This window comes from Athene noctua, chromosome 38, assembly GCF_965140245.1.
Source record: "Athene noctua chromosome 38, bAthNoc1.hap1.1, whole genome shotgun sequence".
NCBI lineage: Eukaryota > Metazoa > Chordata > Aves > Strigiformes > Strigidae > Athene > Athene noctua.
In genome coordinates, this window is record NC_134074.1 from 336,667 (window position 1) to 351,766 (window position 15,100).

At 55.1% G+C, this 15,100-nt stretch overlaps 2 protein-coding genes across 3 annotated transcripts in view; both read left to right on the forward strand.

Moving 5' to 3' along the window:
• The first annotated feature begins 29 nt into the window (after nt 1-29).
• Nucleotides 30-13,482, forward strand: OSGEP (O-sialoglycoprotein endopeptidase). Of its 2 annotated transcripts, XM_074931043.1 has the most exons (12): nt 30-252; nt 933-1,052; nt 2,878-3,053; nt 4,844-4,939; nt 5,965-6,014; nt 6,648-6,726; nt 6,847-6,912; nt 9,151-9,241; nt 10,175-10,250; nt 11,133-11,231; nt 11,331-11,413; nt 13,358-13,482. In XM_074931043.1, exons 1-11 carry the CDS (start codon nt 138-140, stop codon nt 11,368-11,370), a joined length of 1,008 nt encoding a protein of 335 aa, XP_074787144.1. In that variant the 5' UTR covers nt 30-137; the 3' UTR covers nt 11,371-11,413; nt 13,358-13,482. The 2 variants fall into 2 exon arrangements, with proteins under 2 accessions (XP_074787144.1, XP_074787145.1); XM_074931044.1 differs by lacking the exon at nt 4,844-4,939.
• A 1,463-nt stretch (nt 13,483-14,945) lies between these two features.
• TTC5 (tetratricopeptide repeat domain 5) overlaps nt 14,946-15,100 on the forward strand; it is a 15,680-nt gene continuing 15,525 nt past the window's right edge. The window contains 1 exon segment of the mRNA XM_074931038.1: nt 14,946-14,979. Coding sequence (XP_074787139.1) covers nt 14,946-14,979 — 34 coding nt within the window.

The following is a 15,100-nucleotide window of genomic DNA, read 5'->3' on the forward strand; positions in this document are numbered from 1 at the left end:
AGCGTCACTTCCGGTGCGCGCCCGGAAGAGTCGCGGCGGAAGTGGGCGTGGCCCCGGGCGCGGCGCGTGGAAGCGGCGGCAACGCAGAGAAAGCGGCGAACGAGCGGCGGCGGCGGCGGTGACGTCACGGTGACGTCATGCCGACGGTGCTGGGCCTGGAGGGCTCGGCCAATAAGGTGGGCGCGGGGGTGGTGCGCGATGGCGTCATCCTCAGCAACCGCCGCGCCACTTACGTCACGCCGCCGGGGCACGGTGAGGCGCCGTGACGTCACCAAGGAGTGACGTCACACACCCCCCCCCGAATCCCGCCACCCCTCTTGTCGGTGATCCCGGAGCTCCGCCCCCCCCGACGTGTCTCCTCCCCCTTTACGTGTCTCCGCCCCCTTTACGTGTCTCCTCCCCTTCACGTGTCTCCGCCCCCTTCACGTGTCTCCTCCCCCTTTACGTGTCTCCTCCCCCTTCACGTGTCTCCTCCCCTTTACGTGTCTCCTCCCCCTTTACGTGTCTCCTCCCCCTTTACGTGTCTCCTCCCCCTTTACGTGTCTCCGCCCCCTTCACGTGTCTCCTCCCCTTTACGTGTCTCCTCCCCTTTACGTGTCTCCTCCCCCTTTACGTGTCTCCTCCCCCTTTACGTGTCTCCTCCCCCTTTACGTGTCTCCTCCCCCTTTACGTGTCTCCTCCCCCTTTACGTGTCTCCGCCCCCTTTACGTGTCTCCTCCCCCTTTACGTGTCTCCTCCCCCTTTACGTGTCTCCTCCCCTTTACGTGTCTCCTCCCCTTCACGTGTCTCCTCCCCCCCTTTACGTGTCTCCTCCCCCTTTACGTGTCTCCTCCCCCTTTACGTGTCTCCTCCCCCTTTACGTGGCTCCTCCCCCCCGACGTGGCTCCTCCCCCCCGACGTGGCTCCGCCCCCTGACGTGGCTCCGCCCCCAGGCTTCGCCCCCGGCCCCACCGGCCGTCACCACCGGGGGGCGGTGCTGGGGCTCGTGGCCGCCGCCCTGAGCGACGCCGGGACCCGCCCCCGCGACCTCGACGCCGTCGCCTTCACCCGAGGTAACGCCCTTGGCGTGTGCTTGGCGTGTGCTTGGCGTGTGCTTGGCGAGGTCTTGGCCTGGCCTTAGTGCGGGCTCAGCATGGGGTAAGCGTGGGCTTAGCGTGTCCTTGGCGTGGCCTTAGTGTGGCCTTGGCGTGTGCTTGGTGGGCCTGTAACATGCGCTTAGCGTGTGCTTAGCATCTGCTTAGCGTGGCCTTCGCGTGTGCTTGGCGGGCCTGTAATATGTGCTTAGCGTGTGCTTAGCATGGCCTTGGCGTGGCCCTAATGTGGCCTTAGCGTGGGCTAAGTTTAGGCTTAGCGTGTCCTTGGTGTGGCTTTAGCGTGGGCTTAGGTTGGGCTAAGCGTGTCCTTGGCATGTGGTTAATGTGGTTTAGGCTTAGGCTGAGTGTGGGCTTAGCGTGTCCTTGGTGTGGGATTAGCGTGTCCTTGGCGTGGCCATAATGTGGGCTTAGCGTGGGCTAAGTTTGGGCTTAGTGTGTACTTGGCGTGTCCTTAGTATGGGCTAAGCGTGTCCTTAGCATGTCCTTAGCGTGGCTTTGGCGTGTGCTTGGCGGGTCTGTAACATGTGCTTAGCGTGTGTTTAGCATCTGCCTAGCGTGGCCGTGGCGTGGCCTTAATGTGGGCTTAGCGTGGGCTTAGGTTGGGCTAAGCGTGTCCTTGGCGTGTGGTTAATGTGCGCTCGGCATGGGATAAGTGTGCGCTTAGCGTGTCCTTGGCGTGGCCTTTGCGTGTGCTTGGTGTGTGCTTAGCGTGTGCTTGGCATGTGCTTTGTGTGTCTAACATGCACTTAGCATGTGCTTGGCGTGGGCTTGGCGTCTGCTTAACGTGTCCTTGGTGTGGCCTTAGTGTGGGCTCAGCATGGGGTAAGCGTGAGCTTAGCGTGTCCTTGGTGTGGGCTTAGCGTGTGCTTACCATGTGCTTGGTGTGTCCTTGCTGTGTACATCACACAGCCTCGGTATGTGCCTAGCGTGTCCTTAGTATGACCGTAGCGTGTGCTCAGTGTGTTCTTAGCGTGGGCTTAGCGTGACCTAAACATGGCTTTAACGTGTGCTTATCGTGTTCATCGTGTGGCCTTAGCGTGTGCTTAGTGTGGCCTTAGCGTGTTCATAGTGTGGCCTCCCCATGGCCTTAGCGTGTGCTCAGCATGTCCTTAGTATGTCCGTAGCGTGCCCTGGGCGTGGCCTTAGCATGTTCATAGTGTGATCTTAGTATGTTCTCTGTATGTCCTTAATGTGGCCCTAGTGTGTGCTTAGCATGTTCTTCGTGTGATCATAGCGTGTCCTTAGCGTGTCTGTAGCGTGTTCATAGCGTGGCCTTAGCATGTTCACGGTGTGGCCTCAGCGTCTCCTTAGCGTGCCCTAAGCATGGCCTTAGCATGCTCTTAGCATGTACTTTATACATTCTTAGCGTGGCCTTAGCATGTGCGACCCCCAGCCCCCACCCCAGGCCTCAGCCGCCATCTTGGCCCCACCCCAGCCCCATGGGACCCTCTTAGGAGCCATGTAGGAGGCGTGCGGGCCACGTGTGCTTAGCATGTTCTTAGCATGTTGATTAGCAATCAACACACGGGACCCCCACAGGCCTCAGCCGCCATCTTGGCCCCACCCCAGCCCCATGGGACCCTCTTAGGAGCCATGTTGGAGGCGTGCGGGCCACGTGTGCTTAGCATGTTCTTAGCATGTTGATTAGCAATCAACACACGGGACCCCCACAGGCCTCAGCCGCCATCTTGGCCCCACCCCAACCCCTTTAGGAGCCGTGTCGGGTGTTCTCCGGCGCCCGTTGTTGCCCCACGTCCTTAGCGTGTTTTTTCCGTGTGCGCAGGACCCGGGATGGGGGCGCCGCTGGCGGTGGTGGCCGTGGTGGCCCGGACGCTGGCCCAGCTGTGGGGGGTGCCCCTGGTGGGGGTCAATCACTGCGTGGGGCACATCGAGATGGGGCGGCTGCTGGGCCGCGCCCCCGACCCCCTCGTGCTCTACGTCAGCGGCGGCAACACGCAGGTACACGCCGTGGGGCGGGGGGGGGGGTCACGTGACGGGCGGGGCGCGGGGGAGCGCGTGGGAACACGCACGCAGGGGAACACGCAAGAACACGTGACAACACGCGCTAACACGTGAGCATATGTGAGAACACGCAGGGAGGTGGGAACGTGCAAGAACACGTAACGTGAGAACACGCAATGAAAGGTGGGAACACGCGATAACATGTGATAACACGCAATGACATGGAGTAAGCTCTCGGTATCGTGGAACGACACACGGTGCCGCGCAATAACATGCGCTGACACGCTGTGACACAGGCTGACACGCCGTGACACACGCTCTCACCTGATTACACGCGCTGACGGGCCATGACACGCTATGACTGACAGTGACATGCCAGTACACGGGATGACATGTGATAACGCACCAGGACACGTGATAACATGCCATGACACGCGCAGACATGCACCGATACACTGTGACATGCTGTGACACGCCGTGACACAGGCTGACACGCCATGACACGTGTTCACACCTGATCCCACGCGCTGACAGGCCGTGACTCACATTGACATGCTAGGACACACGATAACACGTGATAACACACCAGGACCTGCGATAACATGCCATGACACGCGCTGACACGCGCTGACACGCCGTGACATGGGCTGACACGCCACGACAAGCGCTCACACCTGATCACACGTGCTGACAGACCATGACATGCCGTGACTCACACTGACATGCCAGTAGACGGGACAACATGTGATAATGCCCCAGGACCTGCGATAACATGCCATGACACGCACTGACATGCACTGACATGCCATGACACAGGCTAACATGCCGTGACACGCGCTCACACCTGATCCCACGCGCTGACAGACCGTGACACGCCGTGACTCACACTGACATGCTAAGACACACGATAACACGTGATAACACACCAGGACACACGATAACATGCCATAACACGCGCTGACACGCGCTGACATGCCGTGACATGGGCTGACACACCATGACACGCGCTCACACCTGATTACACGCACTGACAGGCCGTGACATGTCGTGACTCAGGCTGACACGCCAGGACACGCGTTGACACGCGCTGACACACCCTGACATGCTGTGACATGGGCTGACACGCCATGACACAGGCTGACACGCCACGACAAGCGCTCACACCTGATCCCACGCGCTGACAGACCATGACATGCCAGGACTCACACTGACATGCCAGTACACGGGACAACATGTGATAACGCCCCAGGACACACGATAACACGCCATGACACGCGCTGACACGCCCTGCCACGCCACGCCACGGGCTAACACGCCGCAACGTGCTCACACATGATCCCACGCGCTGACAGACCGTGACACGCCGTGACTCACATTGACATGCTAGGACACACGATGACACGTGATAACGCACCAGGACACATGATAACATGCCATAACACGCGCTGACATGCCGTGACATGGGCTGACACACCATGACACGCGCTCACACCCGATCCCACGCGCTGACAGACCGTGATACGCCGTGACTCACATTGACATGCTAAGACACATGATAACACGTGATAATGCACCAGGACACACGATAACACGCCATGACACGCGCTGACACGCCCCGCCACGCCCCACCCCGGGCTCACACGCCGCGACACGCGCTCACACCTGATCCCACGCGCCGGCGGGCCGTGACACGCCGTGACTCAGGCCGAACACGCCAGGACACGCGTCGCCGCGCGCCGACACGCCACGACACGCGATAACACGCCCCGACACGCCCCGACACGCAGGTGATCGCCTTCTCGCGCCGGCGGTACCGGATCTTCGGGGAGACGCTGGACCTGGCCCTGGGCAACTGCCTCGACCGATTCGCCCGGACCCTGCGGGTGGGCAACCACACCCCGCCCCCCGCTAGCCACGCCCCCTCCCCGACGGCCACGCCCCCGTCCACGCTAGCCACGCCCCCTCCCCGACAGCCACGCCTCTCACTAGCCGCTCACTCCTCGCCACCGGCCCGGATCGCTCGCTAGCCACGCCCGCTCCGCGCTAGCCACGCCCCATGCTCCCTAGCCGCACCCCTCACTGGCCACGCCCAACCCCAAGGAGCCACACCCACCCGGGGAATAGCCGTGCCCGCTCCTCGCTAGCCACACCCTCTGCTCGCTAGCCACGCCCTCAGTTCACACTAGTCACACCCTCCTTCCTAGCCACACCCCCTCTGTACTAGCCACACCCCTTCCTCACTAGCCACGCCCCCTCCGCACTAGACACCCTCCTTCCTCACTAGCCACACCCCTTCTGTGCTAGCCACGCCCCTTCCTCACTAGCCACACCCTTTTCTTACTAGCCACACCCTCCCTCCTCACTAGCCACCCCCCTTTCTCATTAGCCACGCCCTTTTCTCACTAGCCACGCCCTCTCTCCTCACTAGCCACGCCCCCTCTGTACTAGTCACACCCTATCTCCTCACTAGCCACACCCTTTTCTCACTAGCCACGCCCTCTCTCCTCACTAGCCACGCCCCCGCTGCACTACCCACGCCTTCCCTCCTCACTAGCCACACCCTTTTCTCACTAGCCACGCCTCCTCTGCACTACCCACGCCCTCCCTCCTCACTAGCCACACCCTTTTCTCACTAGCCACGCCTCCTCTGCACTACCCACGCCCTCCCTCCTCACTAGCCACACCCTTTTCTCACTAGCCACGCCCTCTCTCCTCACTAGCCACGCCCCCTCTGCACTACCCACGCCCTCCCTCCTCACTAGCCACACCCTTTTCTCACTAGCCACGGCCATTGTCAACTAGCCACGCCCCCCCTCCTTAGCACCCACGTCCTCCCTCCTCACTAGCCACGCCCCCTCCCCACTGGCCACACCCAGTGTGGCCCCGCCCTGACCCCGCCCCCCCGCAGATCTCCAACGACCCGAGTCCCGGCTACAACATCGAGCAGCTGGCCAAGAGGTGAGGGGGGGGGGAGCCCCCGGAGCCCGTCACTAGCCACCAGACCCGCGTGGTAGCCCCAAACCCCTTCAGTAGCCCCAAACCCCTTCAGTAGCCCCCAAACCCCGTCAGTAGCCACAAAACGCCTTTAATAGCCCCAATCCCCCTTGGTAGCCACAAAACCCTTTTAGTAGCCCCAATCCGCCGTCAGTAGCCCCAAACCCCTTCAGTAGCCCCCAAACCCCTTCAGTAGCCCCAAACCCCCTTCAGTAGCCACAAACCCCTTCAGTAGCCCCCAAACCCCTTCAGTAGCCCCAAACCCCTTCAGTAGCCACAAACCCCCTTCAGTAGCCCCAAACCCCTTCAGTAGCCACAAAACGCCTTTAATAGCCCCAAATCGTTTTGGTAGCCCAAATCCGCCGTCAGTAGCCCCAAACCCCTTTTAGTAGCCCTAAACACCTTTAAGCAGCCCCAAACCCCTTCAGTAGCCCCAAACCCCTTCAGTAGCCCCCAAACCCCTTCAGTAGCCCCAAACCCCCTTCAGTAGCCCCAAACCCCTTCAGTAGCCCCAAACCCCTTCAGTAGCCCCCAAACCCCCTTCAGTAGCCCTCCCCGCCCTTTACTAGCCCCCCCGTCCCCCCTCATTGCCCGCAGTGGCCACCGCCTGCTGGACCTGCCCTACGTGGTGAAGGGGCTCGACGTCTCCTTCGCGGGGCTCCTCTCCCACCTCCAGGTAGCCCCCCGACCCCTCCAACTAGCCCACGGCCTGGGCTACCAAACCCCGAGGCGGGGCAACCCCGTTGGGCCAGTAAAGACCACTCGAATTTGCCCCCCCCCCCCCCTTGTTTTCCAGGCTATCACCCCAAAGGTTTTGGCTACTGGAGAGGCGACGCCGGAGGATTTGTGCTTCTCCCTGCAGGTAGCCACGGGGCTAGTGGGGAGGGGAGGGGGGTAGGAGCGGGGGTTTGGGGCTAATGAAGGGGGTTTGGGGGCTACTGAAGGGGTTTGGGGGCTACTGAAGGGGTTTGGGGCTACTGAAGGGGGTTTGGGGGCTACTGAAGGGGGTTTGGGGGCTACTGAAGGGGTTTGGGGGCTACTGAAGGGGTTTGGGGCTACTGAAGGGGTTTGGGGCTACTGAAGGGGGTTTGGGGGCTACTGAAGGGGTTTGGGGCTACTGAAGGGGTTTGGGGGCTACTGAAGGGGGTTTGGGGGCTACTGAAGGGGGTTTGGGGGCTAGTGAAGGGGTTTGGGGCTACTGAAGGGGTTTGGGGGCTACTGAAGGGGTTTGGGGCTACTGAAGGGGGTTTGGGGGCTACTGAAGGGGTTTGGGGGCTACTGAAGGGGTTTGTGGCTACTGAAGGGGTTTGGGGGCTACTGAAGGGGTTTGGGGGCTACTGAAGGGGTTTGGGGCTACTGAAGGGGGTTTGGGGGCTACTGAAGGGGTTTGGGGGCTACTGAAGGGGTTTGTGGCTACTGAAGGGGTTTGGGGCTACTGAAGGGGTTTGGGGGCTACTGAAGGGGTTTGGGGCTACTGAAGGGGGTTTGGGGGCTACTGAAGGGGTTTGGGGGCTACTGAAGGGGTTTGTGGCTACTGAAGGGGTTTGGGGCTACTGAAGGGGGTTTGGGGGCTACTGAAGGGGTTTGTGGCTACTGAAGGGGATTGGGGGCTACTGAAGGGGGTTTGGGGGCTAGTGAAGGGGTTTGGGGCTACTGAAGGGGTTTGGGGGCTACTGAAGGGGTTTGGGGCTACTGAAGGGGTTTGGGGGCTACTGAAGGGGTTTGTGGCTACTGAAGGGGTTTGTGGCTACTGAAGGGGTTTGGGGGCTACTGAAGGGGTTTGTGGCTACTGAAGGGGTTTGTGGCTACTGAAGGGGGTTGGGGCTACTGAAGGGGGTTTGGGGGCTAGTGAAGGGGTTTGGGGCTACTGAAGGGGGTTTGGGGGCTACTGAAGGGGTTTGGGGGCTACTGAAGGGGGTTTGGGGCTACTAAGGGTGGTTTTGTGGCTACTAAAAGAGCTGGGGGGGCTACTAAAGGTTTTAGGGGGCTATTAAGGCTATTTTTTTGGCTACTACAGGATTTGGGGGGGCTACTAAGGGTGCTTTTTGGCTACTAAAGGTTTTGGGGGGCTACTAAGGATTGTTTATGGCTATTAAGTGTTATTAGGGGGCTACTAAGGGTATTTTTTTGGCTACTAAGGGGTTTTGGGGGCTACTAAGTGTTTTTGTGGCTACTAAAGGATTTGGGGGGCTACTAAGCGTGTTTTTTGGCTACTAAAGGTTTTTGGGGGGCTACTAAGGGGTTTGTGGGGGCTACTAAGGTTTCTCTGTGGCTACTAAATGTTTTTAGGGGGCTACTAAGGATTGTTTATGGCTACTAAGTGTCTTTAGGGGGCTACTAAGGGTCTTTTTTTGGCTACTAAGGGGTTTTGGGGGCTACTAAGCGTGTTTTTTGGCTACTAAAGGTTTTTGGGGGGCTACTAAGGGGTTTGGGGGGCTACTAAGGGTCTTTTTTTGGCTACTAAGTGGTTTTGAGGGCTGTTAAAGGTGGTTCTGTGGCTACTAAAGGTGTTTTTTGGCTACTAAATGTTTTTGGGGGGCTACTAAGGGGTTTGTGGGGGCTACTAAGGATTTTTTGTGGCTACTAAATGTTTTTTGGGGGCTACTAAGGATATTTTTTGGCTACTAAGGGGTTTTGGGGGCTATTAAAGGTGGTTCTGTGGCTACTAAAGGTGTTTTTTGGCTACTAAATGTTTTTGGGGGGCTACTAAGGGGTTTGTGGGGGCTACTAAGGATTTTTTGTGGCTACTAAATGTTTTTTGGGGGCTACTAAGGATATTTTTTGGCTACTAAGGGGTTTTGGGGGCTATTAAAGGTGATTCTGTGGCTACTAAAGGTGTTTTTTGGCTACTAAAGGTTTTTGGGGGGCTACTAAGGGGTTTGTGGGGGCTACTAAGGATTTTTTGTGGCTACTAAATGTTTTTTGGGGGCTACTAAGGATATTTTTTGGCTACTAAGGGGTTTTGGGGGCTACTAAGGGTGTTTTTGTGGCTACTAAATGTTTTTGGGGTGTCTGGAAGGGCGCGGGGGGGTTGTGGGGGGTGTGAGGTGCCCCCGGGCGGGTCACGTGACCCACCCGTGGGGCGCGGTCACGTGACCAGGAGACGGCCTTCGCCATGCTGACCGAGGTGACGGAGCGAGCGATGGCGCTGACCCGGGCCCGGCACCTGCTGCTCGTGGGGGGCGTGGCCTGTGCGTGAGGACACGCCCCCTCCACCACCTCCTCCCCTGACCCCGCCCACCCGCGGGGTGGGGTCAGTGGGTGGGGCGTAAGGATGAGGGCGGGGCTAAAAGAGGGGGAAGCAAAAGGGGGTCCGAACGGCGGGGAAGGGGTTAAAGCGGCGGGCGGGCGTGGCCGTGGGGGCGTGGTCAGGGTGGAGGGGCGGGGCTAAGAGGAAGAAGGCGTGGCTGACGTGAAGGGGGTGGGGTCAGAACGGGTGGGAGCGGGGTCAAGATGGCGGGTGGGCGGGGACGAGACGGCGGAAGGGAGGGGAGGACAAAATGGCGGTGGGCGGGGTTAAAATGGCGGGGAGGGGCCTAAAATGGCGGGTGGGCGGGGCCACGAGGGCGGGGCGGGGTCAAGATGGCGGGTGGGTGGGGTTAAACGTGTGTGGGCGGGGTCAAGACGGCGGAAGGGAGGGGAGGACAAAATGGCGGTGGGCGGGGTTAAAATGGCGGGGAGGGGCCTAAAATGGCGGGTGGGCGGGGCCACGAGGGCGGGGCGGGGTCAAGATGGCGGTGGGTGGGGTTAAACGTGTGTGGGCGGGGTCAAGACGGCGGAAGGGAGGGGAGGACAAAATGGCGGTGGGCGGGGTTAAAATGGCGGGGAGGGGCCTAAAATGGCGGGTGGGCGGGGCCACGAGGGTGGGGCAGGGTCAAGATGGCGGTGGGTGGGGTTAAACGTGTGTGGGCGGGGTCAAGATGGCGGGTGGGTGGGGCTAAATGGGTGGGCTGGGCGCTTGGGGGCGGGACAAAGGGCTGGGGGCGTGGTCAGGCTCGGGGGCGGGGCTAACTGCAAAGGGCGCATTGATGGGTCGGGGAGGGGCGTGGTCAAGGGGAAGGGTGTGGCTTGTGGCCACGCCCCTTCTTTAAGCCCCGCCCACCCCCCACCCCCCCCCCCCGCAGGTAACTTGCGCCTCCAGGAGATGCTGCAGGACATGTGCCGCGCCCGGGGGGCGGAGCTCTGCCCCACTGACCACAGGTGTGGGGCGGGACCCACCGCTATGGGGCGGGACCCACCGCTATGGGGCTGGGACTGGAATCTGTGGGGCGGGACCCACATCTATGGGGCTGGGACTGGAATCTGTGCGGCGGGACCCACATCTATGGGGCTGGGACTGGAATCTATGGGACAGGACCCACCGCTATGGGGCTGGGACCCACATCTGGGGTCTGGGACTGGGATCTATGGGGCGGGACCCACATCTATGGGGCTGGGACTGGGATCTATGGGGCGGGACCCACCGCTATGGGGCTGGGACCCACATCTGGGGTCTGGGACTGGGATCTATGGGGCGGGACCCACATCTATGGGGCTGGGACTGGGATCTATGGGGCGGGACCGGAATCTGTGGGGCGGGACCCACATCTATGGGGCTGGGACTGGAATCTGTGCGGCAGGACCCACATCTATGGGGCTGGGACTGGAATCTGTGCGGCAGGACCCACCGCTATGGGGCTGGGACCCACATCTGGGGTCTGGGACTGGGATCTATGGGGCCAGACCCACATCTGTGGGGCTGGGGCTGGGATCTATGGGGCGGGACCCACCGCTATGGGGCTGGGACCCACATCTGGGGTCTGGGACTGGAATCTATGGGGCAGGACCCACATCTATGGGGCTGGCACTGGGATCTATGGGGCGGGACCCACATCTGGGGTCTGGGATCAGAGTCTATGGGGCGGGACCCACATCTATGGGTCTGGGACCGACATCAGGGGTCTGGGACTGGAATCTATGGGGCTGGACCCACATCTATGGCGCTAGGACTTGGATCTATGGGGCAGGACCCACATCTGTGGGGCTGGGACTGGGATCTGTGGGGCTGGGACCCACATCTGTGGGGCTGGCTCCGCCCCCCAGGTTCTGTGTGGACAACGGGGCCATGATCGCTCAGGCCGGGTGGGAGATGCTGAGGGCGGGACAAGTGACCGAGCTCGACCAATCGGGGATCACGCAGAGGTGAGTGGGCGGGACCCACACTTATGGGGCTGGGCCCCACATATGTGGGGCTGGGACCCCTATTTCCCCCCGTGACCTCTGACCTTTGACCCCGCTCAGGTTCCGGACGGACGAGGTGGAGGTGACCTGGCGGGACTGAGCGGGCCACGCCCTCCTGTCAATCAATCACGCTCCCGCCCCTTGTAGGCTCCGCCTCTTCGTGTGGGAACCAATGGGAGGGCGGAGGGGGCGGGGCCGGAAGCGGAAGTGGCGGGAGGGGGCGGGGCAGTGGGGGACGGGCGGCGGCGGGAGCGGAGCGAGAGGTGAGAGAAAACGGGGGAAAAAGGTTAAAAATAAGGAAAAAAACTCGATAAAAAAGGGAAAAGTTTAAAAATATTTCCACTTTTTCTTAAAAAAGGGGGATTTCAGCCTAAAAATAAGGAAAAATCTTTATAAAAGGAAACTTAAACGGGGAAAATAGTAAAAAAAAAAAGTTTTAAAAAGGGGAATTTCAGCTTAAAAATTTTTAAAAAATGAGAAAATGGAGAAAAGTTTTAAGAAAAGGAGGAAATATTTTTTTTTAAAGGGAAAAAAGGTTTGAAAAAAGGAGAAAAAAAAAAAAAAAGAGAGGGGGGGGTGTCCAGGTTCAAAATAAGGAAAAAAAAAATCTTGAAAAAAGGGAAAAAGTTCAAGGAAAAGGGGAAATGTTTTTTAAAAAGGGGGATTTGGGCTTAAAAATGAGGAAAAATGTAAAAGGGGGAAACTTAAAAGGGGGAAATGGTAAAAAAAAAAAGTTTTAAAAAGAAAATTTCGGCTTAAAAATTTGAAAAATAAAATGGAGAAAAGTTTAAGGAAAGGGGGATTTTTTTTTTCTTTAAAGGGAATAAATATTTTTTCAAAGCGAAAATTTTTTAAAAAGGGGTTTTTAAAAAGAAATATTTTTAAGAAGGGCGGACCGGCTGAAAAATCATGGGAAAAAAAAAATCTTTAAAAAAAAAATTGAAAAAAGGAGAAAAAAGGTTTTAAAACGAAAGGGGGGGGGTGTAGAGTGTCCAGCTTAAAAATGACGAAACTTTTTTTTAAAAAAGGGAAAAAATTATAAAAAAAAATGGGAAATATTTTAAAGAAGCGGGGGGACCAGCTTAAAAATCGGGGAAAAAACCCGAAATATTTTTAAAAATGGAAAAATTTTTTAAAACAAAGGGGAAAAGGGGGGGGGGCGGGGGCAGCGTCCGGGTTCAAAATGACGAAACTTAAAAAAAAAAAAAAAAGGGGAAAATGTTTAAAGAAGGGTGAAATGTTTTTAAAAAGGCGGTGTTCAGCTTAAAAATTAGAAAAATTAATTATAAAAAAGGAATTTTTTTTTAAAAGGGGAAAAACAAGGGGGGGGGGGGGGGGGAGGGTGTCCGGCTTAAAAATAATGAGAAAATTTTAAAGGGGAGAAAAACCAAAACAAAAGAATATATTAATGAAAAAAAAAAAAAAGGAGGAAAAATATTTTTAAAACCTGTTTTTTTTCCGTCGTTTCCCGACCCGCGTTCCCCCCGCCGCCGCCAGCCGCGGGCGAGCGGGGTTTTAGCGGCGTCGCAGAGCAGCAGCCGCGGCTCCTTCTTCACCCGGGGGGGGACACAGACGCGATGAGGCCCCCCCTCGGAATTTGGGGAGTCGGACACTGCCTTGAGGGGAGAATTTTGGGGGAAATTTGTGGGATTTTGGGGTCCCGGGGGGGGGGGGGGGGAGGATTTTAAGGCTCCGGCAGCGCCGCCGCCATTTTGTCCCCTCAGGGGGAGCCGGTGGCGGGAAGCGGCTGAATGGCGGGAAAAGGCCGCGGGGGGGGGGGGGGGGGGGGGGGTGTTTTTCCTTAAAAAAAATCCTTAATTTTAATTTTTTTTTTTTAAATTTAAATTTTTTTTAAAGAATATTTCCACGTTTGAGCGAATTCGCGGCGTTTAGCGCGGGATTTGTGGGGTTTTTTACCTCAGTTTTACCCCTCACCCCACCGCGGGGCCTTCCCTTCCTAAAAACCTAAAAAAAAAAAAAAAAAAAAAAAGTTTTTTTACGCTTTTTGCAACAAAATTAACTCAATGTGATGTTTTTCTGTTTCTTTTGTCTCTTTCCTGCTGGTTTTTTCATCGTTTTCCCCTCAGGGAGAAGCGGCGGAGCCGGGGCGGCGCCTCATCAACGTTTCGTTTCTTTCGCGCGTTTATAAATGTGAAAAAAAAATTAAATTTTTTTTTTTTTTCTTTTATAAAGTTAAAAATGTTTCGTTTTTCGCGTTTGTCGGTGTTGAATTCGCCGGTTTATGCGAAATTAAATTGGGGAGTTGGGTTTTGTGATGGGAACACACACACACACCCCCCGATTTAAAAAGCGTTTAATTTGGTAAATTAATAAATTTTTAAAATTTCAAGGGGTTTGTGTTAGAGGTGGGTGGAAAAATATTTTTTTTTTTTGAGGGGTTTAATGGTTTTCTCGCGTTTCTGAGGGGTTTGGGGAAGGGGGGGGGTGGGAGGAGGGTGAAGGGAATTTAAAATTAAAGATTAAAATAAAAAATGGGGAATAAAGGGGAAAGGTTGAAAAAGGGGGAAATTGGTTTTAAAAGCGGGGGAAAAGGGTTTAAAAAATAAAGGGGAAGTTTAAAAACAGGGGAAAGAAATTGGTTTAAAAAAGAGAAAAGGGGAAATTTTCTTGAAAAAGGGGAAATTGGTTTTAAAAATGAGTAAAGGGAAAATTGGTTCAAAAAAAAGGGAAAAGGGGAAATTTTAAAAACGTGGAAAAAGGGAAAACTGGTTTTAAAAATGGGGAATAAAGGGAAAATTGGTTGAAAAAAAGGGAAAAGGGGAAATTTTCTTTAAAAAGGCAAAAAGGGGAAACTGGTTTTAAAAATGGGGAATAAAAATTGGTTCAAAAAAAGGGAAAGGGAAATTTTCTTTAAAAACACGGGAAAAGGGAAAACTGGTTTTAAAAATGGGGAATAAAGGGAAAATTGGTTCAAAAAAAAGGGAAAGGGAAATTTTAAAAACGTGGAAAAAGGGAAAATTGGTTTTAAAAATAGGGAATAGAGGGAAAACTGGTTTAAAAAAAGGGAGAAGGGGAAATTTTCTTTAAAAACGCAAAAAGGGAAAATTGGTTTTAAAAATGGGGAATAAAAATTGGTTCAAAAAAAGGGAAAAGGGGAAATTTTCTTTAAAAATGTGGAAAAAGGGAAAACTGGTTTTAAAAATGGGGAATAAAGGGAAAATTGGTTCAAAAAAGGGAGAAGGGGAAATTTGTTTTAAAAATGGGGGATAAAGGGAAAATTGGTTTAAAAAGGGAGAAGGCAATTTTTAAAAACGGAAAAAGGGAAAATTGGTTTTAAAAATGAGGAAAAAAGGGAAAATTGGTTTAAAAAAAGGGAAAGGGGGAAATTTAAAAACGTGGAAAAAAGGGAAAATTGGTTTTAAAAATGGGGGATAAAGGAATTAATGGGAGAGGAATTTAAGGAGAAAAAATGGGAAAAGGAGGGAAGAAATGAAAATTAAATTTAAAATAGGAAGAAATGGGTTTAAAGTGGGAAAAGGGGAAATTGGTTAAAAAAAAGGGAATTGGGGGGAAATGGATTGAAAAAGGGATTTGGGGGAATTCCGCCCCGAAAATGGGAATGAGGGAAAAATTGGATAAAAATTGGGGCAATGAGGGGAAAAATTGGTTAAAAATGGGGGAAATTGGTAAAAAATGGTGGGAAATGAGGGGAAAATGGGTAAAAATGGTGGAAATGAGGGGGAAATGGGTAAAAAATGGGGGAAATGAGGGGAAAATGGGTAAAAAATGGGGGAAATGAGGGGAAATGGGTAAAAAATGGGAGAAATGAGGGGGAAATGGGTAAAAAATGGGGGAAATGAGGGGGAAAT

Coding starts and splice junctions, on each gene's coding strand:
- OSGEP (XM_074931043.1), top strand. CDS start 138: ATGCCGACGGTGCTGGGCCTGGAGGGCTCGGCCAATAAGGTGGGCGCG. Junction 1,053..2,877: donor CGCCGTCGCCTTCACCCGAG/GTAACGCCCTTG, acceptor CCGTGTGCGCAG/GACCCGGGATGGGGGCGCCG. Junction 6,727..6,846: donor GGCTCCTCTCCCACCTCCAG/GTAGCCCCCCGA, acceptor CTTGTTTTCCAG/GCTATCACCCCAAAGGTTTT.